The sequence below is a fragment of the Syngnathus scovelli genome, chromosome 4 (genome assembly GCF_024217435.2).
Source record: "Syngnathus scovelli strain Florida chromosome 4, RoL_Ssco_1.2, whole genome shotgun sequence".
Classification (NCBI taxonomy): Eukaryota; Metazoa; Chordata; class Actinopteri; order Syngnathiformes; family Syngnathidae; genus Syngnathus; species Syngnathus scovelli.
In genome coordinates, this window is record NC_090850.1 from 14924965 (window position 1) to 14942069 (window position 17105).

The 17105-nt window shown below is 39.8% G+C and overlaps 2 protein-coding genes across 3 annotated transcripts; both read left to right on the forward strand.

Moving 5' to 3' along the window:
- The first annotated feature begins 264 nt into the window (after nucleotides 1-264).
- LOC125967342 (calretinin) lies at nucleotides 265-9168 on the forward strand. Its single transcript, XM_049718336.2, has 11 exons — nucleotides 265-539; nucleotides 5116-5192; nucleotides 5675-5764; nucleotides 5903-5983; nucleotides 6481-6537; nucleotides 6808-6885; nucleotides 7294-7349; nucleotides 7427-7466; nucleotides 8100-8153; nucleotides 8515-8586; nucleotides 8659-9168. The coding sequence occupies exons 1-11, from the start codon at nucleotides 449-451 to the stop codon at nucleotides 8773-8775; spliced, it is 813 nt and encodes a 270-aa protein (XP_049574293.1). The 5' UTR covers nucleotides 265-448; the 3' UTR covers nucleotides 8776-9168.
- Nucleotides 9169-10949: 1781 nt separating this feature from the next.
- On the forward strand, nucleotides 10950-16537 carry LOC125967603 (aspartate aminotransferase, mitochondrial). Of its 2 annotated transcripts, none has more exons than XM_049718811.2 (10): nucleotides 10950-11120; nucleotides 12778-12937; nucleotides 13025-13153; nucleotides 13232-13291; nucleotides 13369-13530; nucleotides 14099-14203; nucleotides 14365-14515; nucleotides 14867-15032; nucleotides 15132-15282; nucleotides 15421-16537. In XM_049718811.2, exons 1-10 carry the CDS (start codon nucleotides 11038-11040, stop codon nucleotides 15541-15543), a joined length of 1290 nt encoding a protein of 429 aa, XP_049574768.1. In that variant the 5' UTR covers nucleotides 10950-11037; the 3' UTR covers nucleotides 15544-16537. The 2 variants fall into 2 exon arrangements, with proteins under 2 accessions (XP_049574768.1, XP_049574769.1); XM_049718812.1 differs by having other exon boundaries at nucleotides 10951-11120; nucleotides 12781-12937.
- The last annotated feature ends 568 nt before the right edge of the window (nucleotides 16538-17105 follow it).

The following is a 17105-nucleotide window of genomic DNA, read 5'->3' on the forward strand; positions in this document are numbered from 1 at the left end:
TTTGAGTGCTTTTTGAATGTTTTTGCACAAAATGAGAAATAATTACATTTAAGTAAATGAACATGTTTGTATAATACTGTAAATGCTAAACACATGTTCTTATCCCTTTATTTGATTAGGGAGAGAGGGGAGCCAAAGAAGATTTCTCGTCACAGCAGCAGCATGTTGTGCATCATTTCATGGTAACGCAGATGCAATGCCCAAGAGAGACCCCCCCTTCCTCCTTAATCTCCCTCCCTTGCAGCTAAAGTGGTCCCCGGTTCCCGTGGGTCGACGTCTTCACGGCCGAGGCGCTCCCTAGTGGCGGGAAGGAGAAGTGCAGCTGCCGTGGGGGGGTTTAAAAGCAGCGAGTGGGGAGGAGCGGCAAGTCAAAGCGAGGATCTACACAGGCAAAAGTTGATCTTTCATCCATCGTGCAAGTGCATCCATTCTAAGGAGCGGAGACGAAATGGCAGCCCAGACTCACCAACCTCACCTGCACCTGGCCGAGCTCACTGCAGCTCAGTTCATCGACATCTGGAAACATTTTGATGCAGACGGTCAGTGACTTTTCCTTTTTTCCCCAGCCGTCAAAAATTCATCAAATTAAAACAAAACATTGAATGCATCACTTTGTATTTATATTTTAAGTATTTTAGCACAAATGACTTAAACTTGCAAGCATGGTCTGAACTCCTACTTATTATCAATTGTTCATTTCTAATTTTCTAGTTTTTTTTTTGTTTTGTAGCCAATTTGAATGAGAAGAAACGTTTTATAACTAACTTCATCTATCAAAAAAGTGCATAATGTATTCATACTTAAAAAAAAAAATGTTTTAAAACTGCTGTAGCCTAGATGCTGTTTTAGCCTATAGTGTATAATTTCCCCTTTGGGGATCATTAAAGTATTTATATTGTTATATTTTATATTGTTGTTAGAATATGCATTTGACTCTACAGAAATAGTGAGGGGGGGAAGCTCGTAGAATATTTATAAAGAAGCAGAGTGAAGAGGGAGCATAACAGAGACGGGAGGGAGGGGGCGAGAGGGAGAGCGTAGGGGGGTACGTACTGTAAAATATAAACAGATGAAAGATGCAAAGGGTTTAAATTAAAGAAGAGAAATGAGATGATGGCGTGATGGTGGATTCATGCAATGCTGACGGTGACATTTTCAAAAAATGATAATAATATAATAAATCAATTTATACAAATACAGTTTGAAAACAACATTTAAAGTGTTTACTGATCCAATTCTAATTAAGTCTAACTAATTAAAGTTAGTCTAGTTGAACATTAAAACATTACATTTTGTATGCATGTTGTTTGTGAGTTAAAAAAAAAGAATATGACTGCTCTCCAATAAATCTGGAAAACAAACCGTGTCAATAGGGAAATACATCATGCATGAAAGGTGAATAAGAATAAGGCTGAGCATCAGCCAACTGTCATTGCCACCAACCCATTTTTATGTTCCAGCTATAATTGAAGGATTACCTTCTCTGTCATTCAAAAAAAATACCCTCCAACCTTTATTGTGAACTGCAGCCCAATTCTGAGATAGTATTAAAGCTCACCGATCCAGCTTTGTCTCTGAATGCTTAATTATACTGTATGGATGTTATATGGACGCTTCATGCCTCTGAAGGACCTCCTAAACCTTCTCTAATATTCTTACACACTTCATGAATCTGATGAGGCTATTCCAAATTTGGTGACTGAATTGTGTCAACCTGCCAATCGGTTATTAATCGGTTAAATCAAGACACGATGGACACAGAGTGGACTCAGCGTACACATTTTAATTCTTTATTCCAACCAAAAAAAAAAAAAAACCCCAAAGGAGAAAAAAAATAAAAATAAAATAAATAAATATATATATATATATATATATATATACACAAACGGTGGAGAAACACATGTAGATCTACAATACACCCTTGAAAGGGCAATGAATACAAATAAATCAAAATATTCTACTTGAGTGGTTGCATGACTTTACATGAGTAAATTTACTCATTGGGGACGCAGATAAAAACTTTAAGAGCTTCTTCACTTGGTGGGGAGAACCACAAATCACACATCTTTGACTGGTGGAGTTGGGCTCCCTGAAGATCAATGCAAACTACATTCATCATAAGTCAACAGCCTCGCTTTATATTTGCTTTATGCTTGCTCGTGACAGATTCATTACAGTCAGTTTTTTTCCCTATAAATAATCAAGGCATATAGAAATACTTCAAAAGCACCTTCTTCCGTTAGAGGAGAAAGTGGTCGCCTTCATGTTGAGCTTGTGGACATCACCATCAGACCTATGACACAGAACTGAATTATGGATGCAAACTGGGACAAAAAAGAACAAGAGTTTTCATGCTGGATGCGACAACTGACTCTCGTCAGCCATTGGAAGACGAGTTATGTAACCAAAGGGTTGCGTCTGCACTCAAGTGTGCTGCGCACTAATGCACATTTGTATTCCCAACTCAACTAAACAAAAAAAAAACTGAATTCTAACTAACCACCCCAAAAATATGATGCCTTGTGGTTTACTGCATTTTGATTTCACCGTTGAATACAACAAGAGGGTGAAAGTGTTGACATGTACTCACGTGTTATTTGAACCATGTCTGACATACGTGTCACCTTGTGTGTAAAACACACAGTTTGATCAAAACACTTTTACTATCTAATCAGATGCCACAGTGAAGCCATAAAAAAAAGATGCTTTTACAGGGAGACATCCTCAAGGTTGATTGATTTAGCAACATGAAAAGGGCAAAATATTAGAACGAGCCCTTCGTACGACACAATGTATTTATTCACTGCAAACAACAACCACACAATCAAATCAATACATGATTTAAAAAATTGTCCTTTTGTAGACAAACCTAAAATATTGGTTCCCCATCCACACCATGACTGTTTAGAGTGAAATTGAGTTCATATTCCCTGTGTTGATGTGTGGGAAAAATAGAGCACAAATCCAAGTCGAATCCCGGCCAGGGATTAAGGGCTGCATATTGCCTTCGAAAGTGTATCAAAGAACATGAGAACATTCTAATCTGTGGAATGAAAAGGCAATTGTCCTTCACTGCAGCCTGCCTCTTTCAAATATATGTACATACACTGTGAGTTATCACAGCTGATCTTCTCGTCTCACTCCACTGGATCCAACTGTAAAGTGTGCTAATGAGGCCCTCAGGGTTCACAAGGTATAAAAACTTCCATGGTACTGCCCCAACTGTTTTGATAAGCCAGTCAATTCCCGTGCAAAGCCAATGCGGTGCAATTAACAGCTGCTACGTTCATTTATTTAATGTCTCCGAGATGACTGCGGTGTCGTACACTTTGAGTGCACCTGCATGTTCTAACCCAGATGTTGGAGTTGCTGCAGTGTTCCAGCAATGATTTGTTGATGCCTAAAAGAACAGATGGTGACACGGGCCACCTATGACATCGTGTGCATCTGAGGCAGGGAGGTTAGGGTGAAGGGGGAGGTGAAGAGGAGAACCATGGCAAAGAAATTGAGATCAGATTAAGAGATGAAGAGAGGGGACCTGGCTACATCTTTACCTTAAGCATCTCGTTTTCCTCGTTTGTTACTCGTGGGCAAACCAGAACACTAAATGATGTATGATCCTCGGTCATGTGACTAATGTAGAGAATTGGGACAGAATGCTCCAATAAGCATCAGTCTAACTGGCCACTTCGACTCTCTTAGTCAAGAAAATACTCATTACACACTCCAACTGCTCCCAAGCGCTGGGATTCATTTCTTCCGCTACAGCAAATCCTGCTGCTGAAAATGCCACAGATTGTGAACACATGACACGCTCAAGACTCTCTTCATGTCATCACTTTTTAGAAGTGAGTGTGGCTGGCCTCGCATTTGCTGGGGGGTTATTCGACTTAATCCGCGCACAACTGGGCCAACTGGTTCAGTACATCATGCTGACCTGATATGCAGATAATTAAATGTATCTGTGTGCAGATTGCTACAAACTTGTTTAGCTAGTGAATGTTGGCTGTAAGAAGTTCCGACCAACCAACAGGACAGAGAAATGCGTGGTCGTGATTTGAAATCTGTCCCATCTCTCATTCTGTATAGTTGGACCCTGAGATTTGAGTTTGGTCCATTCCTTGATTTTCCACATTGAAATGAATAGAAATGCAAAAATCAGTTCCAACCCCCACCCAAAATGTCTTTCTTTCTTTCTTTCTTTCTTTCTTTCTTTCTTTCTTTCTTTCTTTCTTTCTTTCTTTCTTTCTTTCTTTATTTATTTATTTATTTATTTATTTATTTATTTATTTCGTACTTTACCACATTTACCAATGCTGCTAATTCTGAAGGCCCTGGACTGATTTATTTTGATGATGATGATAACAACACATAGAGGCTAAAATCTGATTGGACAAAAAAATGTAACATCCACATCGACAAACTGAAAGTGGTGCAACCAAAATAAATGCAACAAAATGAAGAGAACGAATTATTATAATTGGATGGGACAAACACAGTATTCAATTTTGTCAATGCTTCTAACTTTTCGACCTTAACCGCCGATGACTTTTTAGTGAACTAGCTGATAGAATGTGTTAATCGTTTTCCCTCGTGGTTTATCACATGAATATTGATGTTTTAGGGGATAAACCAACATCAAACATGCATGCTCCGTAATATACGGCATGTTGTATGCTCTAATAGACACCCATGGCTCAATTAGTCACCGGGTGAAACGTTCACTTGAAATTGATGTTTTGTTTATTTCTTGTTAGGGGGGAAAAAAAACAGCTGGTCCCAGGTGGTGTTGGCACAGAAAGCCGGAGGTCGAGTTTAAAAAACAAAACAGCCCAACCCCCCCACAGTCTTCAGATAAATTGAGCAAATCACAATTAATTACACATCAGGAAAGTAGAATACAAATATCACATTATATCCCACTTTATGTTATTCATCATGAACGTGCTTTAAAGCATCAGTTACCTCCTGGTTTACTAGTACTCGTCTATAAATACAATAGCTGTGCTTTGGGATTGTAGCATGTCTGCTCCAAAATATCTCAAACAAATTAGCAGAAGTTGAAGCAATCAAAAAATGTCATCAAAATGAATCTGTCCCTCTTGTGCTGTGCAGGAAATGGCTACATCGAAGGGAAGGAACTGGAAAACTTCATTAGAGAGCTGGAATTGGCCAGACGAGGAGCAGGCGTGGTGAGTGCTTGGGGTGCATTTGCCGCAAAGTGGCTCATCATCAAGGTTTTTGCAATAAATAGTCCAGGACTTGAACTATTTTTTTATACAATAAAGACATGTCTGTTTATGAACAGCATATTAATGTCAGATCCCTGGTGAGAACCCATTTTCAGTTTCGCTTGCTTAGTGGGCCGCAATATAAAAAGTCAAGTAGTTCTCTCAATAATTTAGCAGCATTGTGTACAATACACTTTCTTCGGAGAAAACAAAACATTTTGACTGATGGAAAAGGGCATGGACATAAATATTTTCAATGAACTCAATTATATATTCATTTTTTAGTCATCTCTGTCAGGAGGAAACCCCAAATATGGTCAATGTGGTCTCTCCCCGAGTTGTTTGATATTCCTACAACATTATTAACTGATTTTAAGTGTTTGAAATAGCTTGAGAACAAATTTCTCTTGAATGAACACATTTTTTATTTATTGCTTTTGCAGGAACCTTCACATGCTGCATTCAAGGAGAAGATGAGGGAGTTCATGGCCAGTTTCGACAAGAATTCTGATGGGAGAATTGAGATGACAGAGGTGAAAAATGACCGATTTGGTTGAGACACACTTGTCTTATAAATGGCTCCCTGGTGGAGTATAGATGAAGAAAATAACATTCAGGGACACTTAAAAAAATCACATCATCCATCTCTCATTTTCTCACTCAATTTTCAGTTGGCTCAACTTCTGCCCACAGAAGAAAACTTCCTGCTATGTTTTAGAGAATTTGTGGGATCCAGCACTGAATTCATGGCCGTAAGTTTGTCTTATTCAAATCGGAATTCATCGTCATATTTTAGTGCTTGCACAGATCATGAAAAGTTACTGGGTCATGTGACTCTCAACACATCAACTTACTAAGGCATTTTGGACAATTTTGCATGGGAAGACTTTCATACACACACCTGAAGGAGCAGCACAATATCCAGTGAATCAATCATTGGATTTAATGATGTCAAAAGTGTAATCTTTTTTTTTAAGTATCGGCACTGGTAAGGTCTCCTTCCTAAGTGTACGGTTGGACCCTCAGGCTGCCTGCAGTGGCAGCGTTAAAGCCTATTCTGAGACAAGCATACATTATGGATGGTGCACAGCTTTCAGCAGAGGAAAGACATTTAGTGTGGGCCTTTTTAGTGGAGGAACTCTATATTTACTCAATATCTTTTTTTTTTTCACAAATTTGAGCTTTGGTTTATGATGTTGTCATGTTTTCAGCTTGTAGAACCTCCCTTTTCTTTCTTGTCATCCCACAGGCTTGGCGAAGGTATGACACCGATCGTAGCGGATACATCGAGTCGAATGAACTGAAGGTATGACCAGAATTCTCTGGATAGTAGTTTAGAATTAGGACATGACTGATTGGGTGATACTAAAAAAAAGGTAGTTTACATTATTAGCATTTTAATTTCAGAGTTTCTTTCCACCGAAATGAATAACAAAATCATTTTAATTTCAACATTTATACTAATAGTCTTAAAAAGATATTTTACTTTCATTTTTCTGTTTTTTGTCTAATCTCTGTGTTGGCGCTAATTCAGTATGCGTGACATGTATTCGCTGACCTTGCCAACTCTCCTCAGGGCTTCCTGACAGACCTGCTGAAGAAAGCCAACACAAGTTATGATGATAAGAAGCTCAGTGAATACACACAGACAATTGTGAGTATTATTTGTCAAACACAAGCTGTTTTCACAATTTATACAAAATAAAGTGACAATGTTTGGCTTGAGTGAAAGCTTTTTGACAAAAGTAGTTTTGGGGTGGTGTTTGAAAGGATTTTGGTGAGTGAAAGCTTTTTGATATGTGTGAGACATTTTTTTCTTGCTGAGTGTAAGAGGATTTTTTGGGAGGTGTTAGAGGTTTTTGGTTTAAGGTTCTTTGTGGTGTGTATGAAACTTTTTTTAATGTGTGTGTTTGTGTGTGCATGAGAGGGAGAGAGAGAGAGAGAGAGAGAGAGAGAGAGAGAGAGAGAGAGAGAGAGAGAGAGAGAGAGAGATGTGTGTGTTGTCTTGAAGTTGTCTGCGGTGTCCCCAATGAAATTCCCTGTTACTCTTCTTTCTCTGCAGCTAAGAATGTTTGATCTGAACGGCGATGGAAAACTCGGTCTCTCCGAGATGGCAAGGTTTGTCTCCGATTCATGAATATGCATTATTTCTCGACAAACATCAACCACTACATGAGGATTGTGTGTCATCCCAGGCTCTTGCCGGTACAGGAGAATTTCTTGATGAAGTTTCAGGTAGGATAACGCACACATTATGAGTTTTGGTATAAAATCGTTTTTGAGTAAGTCAAGTCATATGAGACGAGAACCACAGCAGCAATAGTGGAGATATGTCCTCAATGTGCTGAGTGGACATATGGCACATTGACACAAATGCACGGTTACTTTAAATCCTGTAGTAATCATGTTCCGTAATATTACACTTGCCTGGGAGGTTGTGTTTTTTTCTCTTGATTAGTGGGATGATGCAATTTTTACACATACAGTTTATACTCATTGCAAGGGTCTGTTTTATTTACATTGTGAGAAAAGTAAAACTACTAGGTGCTGTTAGATTCTACGTACTACATTTTCCATTAAGACATGAACAGATTTTATTTTCAAAATGTGATAAAGTACAATGTGAATCTTCCCTAAAGGAACGTATACGGTATGTTCCCCCATATATAAGCAGTCAAGAGTTTGAAACCAGATGAACAAATCCTTTCTGTCAAAGGATTAGCTAGTCTGGTTGGGATTAAAGCAACACTGGTCTCAATTATTATAATATGCATGGATTAATATCAGACGTTGCTCTGCTGGGGCTTTTTAGTGCTCTCTAGAAATGTTCCATGGCTTCTAACAATTTTCATGCTCTTATGCGCGCAGGGCATCAGGCTCACAGTCAAGGAATTTGACTCCCTCTTCACACTCTACGATAAGGTGAAATAAAAACTCGAGTCTGTTGGGTCTGTTGCATGTTGTGTGTTTTTCTTGTCAAGAGAGCTGCCATATGGTACTGGCCTATTTAGTACTTTGAATATTATTATTTTCCATGAATTGGTGGCAAATGTGGAATGGACATTTTTGGAAAAAAAAAAATGTAGTAGGAATGTCACCATAAAATGACCTATGCAACATGTTCAATATGATCACAAAAATACAATGTTGGCTACATTTAAATTGAATAATTACAGTTTCATGGTGATTGACTCATTTTGATGAAGACTTTCAAGTTACTCTATATCAACCCAAAGAAATCCTGCATCAAGACAACCCACCTCATTTCTTGTCTTCTTCTCAGGATGGTAATGGCTACATTGACGAGCAGGAGTTGGATGCTTTGCTGAAGGACCTCTCTGATAAGAAGAAAATGGTAATAATGACACTAAAGTGGAATCTGCATCAACATGACATTTTCTCTCACCAAGAAACTGCATGTTGGCAGGACGTAGATGTCACAGGACTCTCGGGGTATAAGAAAAGCATCATGGCTCTGTCAGACGGAGGGAAACTGTTTCGCAACGAGTTGGAGATTGTCCTCTGCCGGGACTCTGAGCTGTAAGATCCCCCCCCACCCCACCCACTGCCTCCTTCCTACCTCCTGGTGCATGTATGACCCTGCTTACACTGCTAGAGAGAAAACTAAAAGTGCTCCTAAAAGCACTCAGTCAACTGCTGGCCCTTAACATTGAATATTTTTAACATGACGCGCCATGGTGAAATAGCCTTAGCAATTGAATATATTGTGGAATCAATTGTCTTTTGTTTTTTATTTCCCATTTTAATATGCATTTGCAGTTTTACATTAATCCATCTATGCCCTACTCTCACTTAATACTTCTGTTTGTGTATTCTGCTTATTTTTGTCAAAACCAATTCACTCTTGTTTATTTTATGAAGCTTGTACTGTTCTAATAAATATATTACAGAGAGAATGAATAAATATAACATAAGACTCTTGCTCCAGTTATTCCCTCCACATTGACGAAATCTCCTCCCAAACAGCAGAAGGATTATTTCACCTTGCAACAATGCAATGTGAGAGAAAATACTTTCATCCCACTGGAGTGGAATGAAGATTACAGTGCGGGCGCGGAAAGGTAATAGCAGCAGCTGGAGTGATACAACTTCTCTGTCCAATCTCCAGCTAACAGAAAGCATGATGTAGAACTGGGAGCTCCTCCATTTTTCATGCCAAGGCTTTTGTGGCGCTTTTAGATAAAAGTGAGCCGAGTTGGCAAAACACACAGCAGGAGGATTGTCTCAGTCCTATTGCATGAAGACAAAAAAAATGACAACAAAACCTAAGGAAACAAATTTCTCTATTCGTGCCTGTTTATACCAGACTTTAAATGAGATAGAATGTGAACGTATTGTGCCCTTCTTAAAACCCACTGGAATATAAAATCCATCCAGAATATAAAAAGTATTCATTAAAGGGTTTCTTGATTAAAATACTGTACACTAAAAGAATACAATTCAAAATGCTGCGTTGTTTTCCAAACCTACTGAGAAAATCCTCAATCCAGTGTGAGTGTGCTGGATATAAATAAGTATTTCACCCAATTCGGGTTACTTTTAACCCAGCAGTTTTAAGAGTGCAATTCGGAATTCGCTCTGATAGGTCACCTTTTTCACACACAATTTTCTTAATGTATATGTTCTGTATAGAAAGAAGTACCTCCATCCCATATGTATTACCCCATTATGGAATATTCTACTTCCATCAATTAATCATCAGCATTTTCATTTTTAATTAAGCTCACTATCTTTGAAGCCATACCATCACAGCACGCCCCGGTTGGGTGGCACAAGGGTGTGTATAAAGTACGGCCCTAAATTTAGACCGGCCCGAAGCATTGTGTCATAAAATCAAGTATAAGTGGCACTGTCGTGGGGACCTGCACGCCCTAGAGCGAGCCACAGAAATGAAACTCGTCGGAACAGGAACGCGCACATGAGCCAGCGCTCATGATCGGTTACGAGCGTGTCTTCTCCATCCCTTCCCAGTTCACGCGCACACAAGTGTCCGATTGCAAGATAATCTGTGACACAGACATTTCCTCATTCAAATGTCCATACACCAAGGACAAAGGCGACGCTAAAATCAGAGAGGCTGCAAGTGACGCTGGACAGTACCCTTCTAGTAAGCGATAAACAGTGTTTGTCTAACAGTTCTAATTTATGCGCAAACGTGACGTCATTTGAGATCAACCCCCATCGATGTTAGATTGTGGCATCTAGCGGACAAATTGTGTAATTATAGAAAAAGGAAGCAAGGAACGATTGCAAGCAATAGATTATAAAAATAAATCGCAGTGATAAATACTCATAAATTGTTGTGTTGTCATTTAGTGCACTAAAATATGTTATTGTTTGTTTTGTTTATTTTGTCTTACACATTGTAAGATGTGTAAGACATCAAACATATTCCGCAAACACATTGCGGAAATGTGAAACAGGATAGAGCAGCCCCACTTATCTTGTCCTTTATATATTACTGATTTGAATAATTAAAAAAAAAAACTTATCATGTCCTGCCCCAATTCCAACCAATGAATCACTAGATCACCTGAGAAATTAATTCTTTTTTTGTCGCCCACAAAATATCAGATTTAAATCACAAATTGTATAAAAAAAATTATGATTTAGCATTATTTAGTATGTGCATCAAAATTGAGCCATCCAAGCCACGTGATCAAAAACGTCTGGCGTATTTGCGCAATCGTGACGTCATTACGTACTCCGCGCTTCTCGCCGTGGCCGTGACTGCCCTTCATCCGTCCACATCCTGCCAGGCTCGACTTCCCTTCAGCACGCTGAAATGGCCCTGCTCAAGTCTACCAAAGTGTTCGTCTGTTTGGGAAACATTACCCCGTCAGTCGGGGTAATGTCCGCACGTAACAGGTAAAAAGTAACGTTGTGTTAGCTAGCTACAGCACTATGTTTTAGCTAGAAAGTAGCATGCTAGCTTGCTTGGCTTCATTTGGATACAATATTGTCAGTCGCATTGACGGAAGCTTGCTTCCCTTTAGTTAGCCGCATAGACTGGCGAGCTAACAGTCAGGGGTCATTGGGTGACAGCAGGCCTTGGCATAGGATCTGTGGGCTTGCTTGCGCCTGGCGCTTTTGGCGTCATGTCTCGAGAAGTCTAAATTGAACATGTGCCAATTTGGCATTTTAAATGAACAATGTTGTTAATGAAATCCAGGAATCACTGCCATTTTCCGTAAAGCCTATACACAGGGATTAGTGTTTAGTGTAAATGTGTACATGGCGATATTTTGGTGTGAAATTCAACAAAAATGAATAATTGGATTGTTGTTCAAGTGTGTGTTTAGTGAGTCAAAAAATTTAAATAATCCATATCGATTTTAACGAATGCAAATTCTCCTTTTAGTTCGAGCTAAATTCGCGCACCCTGATTGGCTCTTTTGGGTCTCTTTCCGTCTTTGATTGGTTCAACTGTGAAGGCGTTGTTCACGCAAATTAAATGCGTTGAGGGGCGAATCACAGTCAGATATATTGAATGTGTATTTTAGTATATAGATTATTATTCGTTACATTATTAGTCATTTATTATAGTACAAAGTTTATTATAGTTCTGTTATACAGAATAAATAGTTTTTGTTTGCATTGTACAATCTGTGTATGCTCATTTTATATTATGCTAGCCTCTAATTGTGTAGGTGTTTTTTCCTCCGACTTTATTAATATGTCTGTTTCTAATTATGCATTTTAAATACAAAAAAAACATATTCTTTTTAAGTGGATCCCATACGTGGGATTTTCTTTATATATGTTTGTAGCAAAATAAATGACCTTATGGTGTTCTTTGGTCTATTGATCCCTGATAACTTGTGTGTTTAAAAGCTGAAGTTCAGGTGTTCAAAGGTTCTACTATGCATCACTTGAAATGTGTTATTCATTTGCTCTCCTGGTTTCTCATGAATGCCATTGAGAAAGCACTGACAATATATTTAATAGCTGCACAGACAAGTGCATTTTATATGCAGTTAATAGAGTCGGAATATTCACTCAGTCTTTCGCAGGGATTTTGCTTATAATAAAGTCCTTCCACATTACCATTTTGATAATTTATTGTGATGAGGAGGTGCATGGAGACGACTGCCCTTTGCAGAGATTTCGTTCCTAATTTTAGCTGCAAAGTTAAAGAGGGTTTACAAAGTAGAAGAAACTTGAGACCAGCCATCTTACCATGTTGTTTTCAAAACAAATATTTAAGCCAACCCATATTTGATACAGTGGATTGAACAAAAAGCCTTTATTTCAATTGGGTGAGATTTCACGATTGGCAGTTTATAGAATAAAAAAAATAAATACAAAATTTATGGAATTCTTGAAATGTGTCTATTACTCACGTGTTCTTCACGTGCTTCTATGTCAGTGTGCTCTCCTTAGTTCACATGATTTGTTAATCTTGGGCGTTACATGTCACAGTTATTACATTAGCATGACCAGTGTGACATAAAGCTCTGAGGTACTTAAGTTTGGACCTTGTATGTTTGCTTTTGCATTATGGATGTTTTGTCATGTGTCCAAGCAGTTCCTGGTGGGGTGGGGTGCAGATGGGCCCCCCTGATCCTATCCTGGGTGTCACCGAAGCCTTCAAGAGGGACACCAACCCCAAGAAGATGAACCTTGGGGTGGGAGCTTACAGGGATGACCAGGGCAAGCCCTTTGTCCTCAGCTGTGTTCGTAAGGTAAGACAAACTCATGGTAATGCCTTCGCGGCTGCACATTTTTGTTTTGTGTTGCTTTATGTATCCACTCTCTGCCATGTTTTTCAGGCAGAGGCCTTGATTGCAGCCAAACAGCTGGATAAGGAATATCTTCCCATCGGCGGTTTGGGAGAGTTTACCAAGGCTTGCGCCCAACTTGCTCTTGGCGCTGATAATGAAGTCTTGAAGAGTGGAAGGGTAAGTTAGAGTGTGTGTGTACGCTAATTCACCACGGGGGTGGTTGGTTCACCTTGCAAACTAGTCATCTCCCAACAGAATATCACTGTCCAGACCATCTCCGGAACTGGATCGCTGCGTATTGGAGCTAACTTTCTGGTAATATGCTTTTGTCCATCAGCCCAAGCGAACAGTAAGGCAAAGTCAGGTAACCTCATTTGTCCTTTTTGTCCTAGTCTCGGTTCCATGGTGGTTCTCGTGATGTGTACTTGCCCAAACCCTCCTGGGGTAACCACACGCCCATCTTCAGAGACGCTGGGATGCAGCTCAAAGCTTACCGCTACTACGACCCCTCCACATGTGGCTTTGATTTCAACGGCGCTCTGGAGGACATTTCTGTAAGATCATAACAGTCAGTTCTAAAGGAAATGGAATTATATTGCAAACAGGCGGGCGTGTGTTCCTGTTAAACTCGCTTTATTTTGGCGTTAACATGCATCTGTGTTCCTAGTTGTATAGCCACCATTCTTCTTCATCTCTTATTTTGTCTTATGTAACTCTACTTCCATATTCTTATTAAATATTGGCCCTAGTGTTCATTCAGAATGAGACACTACATAACTGAAATGCCTTGTCACAGATTTACTAATTTAAATGAAATGTGGGCCAAGACTGTTCGAAGTAAAAAGTGCCAGGTTCAAGAAAATGTGTTTTTCAACAATATCTAATTAAATAAAACACCTTTTCTTTACAATTGCCAGATATAATAGCATTATGGAGTATCGGTAATCTGTATCTGGGAATATTTATAGTTTGGTGTGTGTAATTTTTTTCCCCTTAATTATGGACCATTTATATTCACAAATGAATTTGCATGAGCTTAACAAAAGTGACCAACAAGGAGCATTGGCCTGCTTGACCTATTTAAAGTGTGACTAATCCAAAATGGTTCATTGTTTTCGACAGAAAATCCCAGAGCAGAGTGTGATCTTGTTGCACGCCTGTGCCCATAACCCCACCGGTGTGGACCCCAGGCCCGAACAGTGGAAGGAGATCTCTGACATTGTGAAGGTGCGATTTCCTTCTCTCAATAAATGTCATTTCTTATAAACACACGTCTTGCAATCAGCATTTGTGATGGTTCCAAAGGCAGCAGAGATAACCACACACTGTTCAACTTTTATTGACTCCTCTCCTATCTGTCTCCCGCCCTTTTCTTTCTCACCTTATAGAAGCGCAATTTGCTGGTGTTTTTCGACATGGCCTATCAGGGCTTCGCGAGTGGTGACATTGATCGCGACGCCTGGGCTGTGCGCTACTTTATTGAGCAGGGCCACAACATTCTGCTGTCCCAGTCCTTTGCTAAGAACATGGGTCTCTATGGTCAGTGTCAATCCACAGCAGAGTTCCACAAGTACTGTTCATATGAGTTTAAAAGCTGACTTCAGTATCATTTTAGTTCAGATTTTATGTCCAGTGCTCACTTACTATATTGCCATTCATCAATTGAGCTCCTGCTATTTCAGATTTATAACATAAATATTGCAAACATGCATGTCTGGTCAAAGTAGCATTAAGAAAAAAAAAAAAAAAATCTCCTTACAGTTTTTAACACAACATGGGCTTATCACTATTTTGTAAGAATGCCAGCAAGTACCAGCAAGTGTGGTTTTGAACAAAGGTGACATGCTGAAACCAGTTGATCTGCTTAGGTTGGTGTATTTGTGTTGCCAGGTGAACGTGTGGGAGGCTTTAGTGTGGTGTGTAAGGATAATGAGGAGGCAAAGAGGGTGGAGTCCCAGCTCAAGATCCTCATCAGGCCCATTTACTCCAACCCGCCAATGAACGGTGCAAGAATTGCCACCACTATTCTTAACACGCCAGATCTGCGTGCAATTTGGTAAAAAGTTGTCTGGTTTATCACACAGAAATCATGTGATACAAGTCTTTGTGTTTCTGAGCCGCATGCTAACTACTGTCATCAATGTGTGCATGGCAGGCTGGAGGAGGTCCACGGGATGGCCAATCGCATCATCAAGATGAGAGAACAGCTAGCGGCCGGCCTGAAAAAGAACGGCTCCACCCACAACTGGCAGCATGTCATTGACCAGATCGGCATGTTCTGCTTCACCGGCCTCAAACCGGAACAGGTACACATGCGCAGGCGTGGATCTAATTGTAAAAGATGTATATATATTTATTGTTGATATAGTCTTGATTGCATTCATCTTACTAATGCATAGACTAAAAAACAGGTGTTCCTCATGACCTCGAATCATCTCTTCCAGGTTGAACGCATAACAAAAGAGTTTTCCGTGTACATGACCAAGGATGGCAGAATCTCCATGGCAGGCGTGTCCTCCGGCAATGTGGAATACCTCGCCGAGGCCATCCACGCCGTTTCAAAGTAGAGCACATCCCGCTGGGAGAGTAGTAACAGCCTAGCTGTGGGTGAGGTTGAAGAGATTTGATACATCACTTGCCACCTTTATTCATTTCTAGTATACAGATGGATATTCATCAGCCTGCTGTTAAAGTGGTTTACTTTTTTTTTTTTCCCTCTCAAAACGATATTAAAACAACAGAATTCCCCTGCTAAACTGTTCAAATGATCCAATGTATTCACTTTGGGCTGACAGATATCTATTGTAATCTTATTTATTGTATGGAACAAAACCGGCTGCTGTTCTTTTGCTTTTGGCTCACTCACTTCCAAACCATCAAGGTACTATTTAGATTTTAGACAATAATTTCAAGTCCAAGTGAAGGTCTATATTGGTTTGCAAAAGCATGTGTAAATGTGTCCCCCTTTTCTTTTTTTTTTTTGTAGCACTTTATTCAAACTAAAGCACGAGGACTTTCACGATTATGCTGGTACTCTTTTTGTCAAAGGTAACAAAATGATCTCTTGTCTGATTAGGTCATCGCCTGACCTAATCAGTCATTCAGTTATTTTCTGTATTGTCACTCTTATGCATTTAAATCATCTGTCTCTTATATAGTTCTTTTACATCTTTTGAACAAATATCAACTCTTGAGTGTCGTCTGTTGGCGAGCAGTAGTTTGAGTCAGTCTTGTCATGCATATTATCCTCAAAACAGTCATGCGAGTCAAAATACGAGTTCAGTAGGGAAGTCGGTGATGTATTATTATTTTTTCTTAAACCACAGAGGTACTTCATTTATTATTTTTTTTCTTTCACAGATTTTCAGAATAGGGTTTTACATTCGGTAATGGTATGGCTGTCTTAATTTGGGTGATAAAAGAGGAAGTGTCAGTATGCATCATGAAGATGTGAGCATTGAGGGCATTCGAATGTCAAACGTTACCATTTGCCTCTGTATTCTGGACATTAAAACATTGGTCATGTGCGTTACAGAAATACAATAAATCATGATAAAGTTATTCAGTTCCAGTGATTGTTTTTTTTTGGTGTACTTCAATGAAATTTGACCTAGTAACTAATATTACAGCCCAGTTGCTTTATACAGCTGACATGTCCTTAGAAATTTGATCGGCATTCTTGTGCAATTGAACTGTCGGCATAAAGAGTAAGATGAACAGATTTGGTACCGCTGAGAACCAAATTATTTAATTTTTTTCTATCAATTTACTTTAATAATAAATGTGCCGGGCGGCTCGGTGGCGCACTGGGTAGCACGTCCGCCTCACAGTTAGGAGGGTGCGGGTTCGATTCCACCTCCGGCCCTCCCTGTGTGGAGTTTGCATGTTCTCCCCGGGCCCGCGTGGGTTTTCTCCGGGCACTCCGGTTTCCTCCCACATTCCAAAAACATGCTTGGTAGGCCGATTGAAGACTCCAAATTGTCCCTAGGTGTGAGTGTGAGTGCGATTGGTTGTCTGTCTCTGTGTGCCCTGCGATTGGCTGGCAACCAGTTCAGGGTGTCCCCCGCCTACTGCCCGATGACGGCTGGGATAGGCTCCAGCACGCCCGCGACCCCCGTGGGGACTAAGC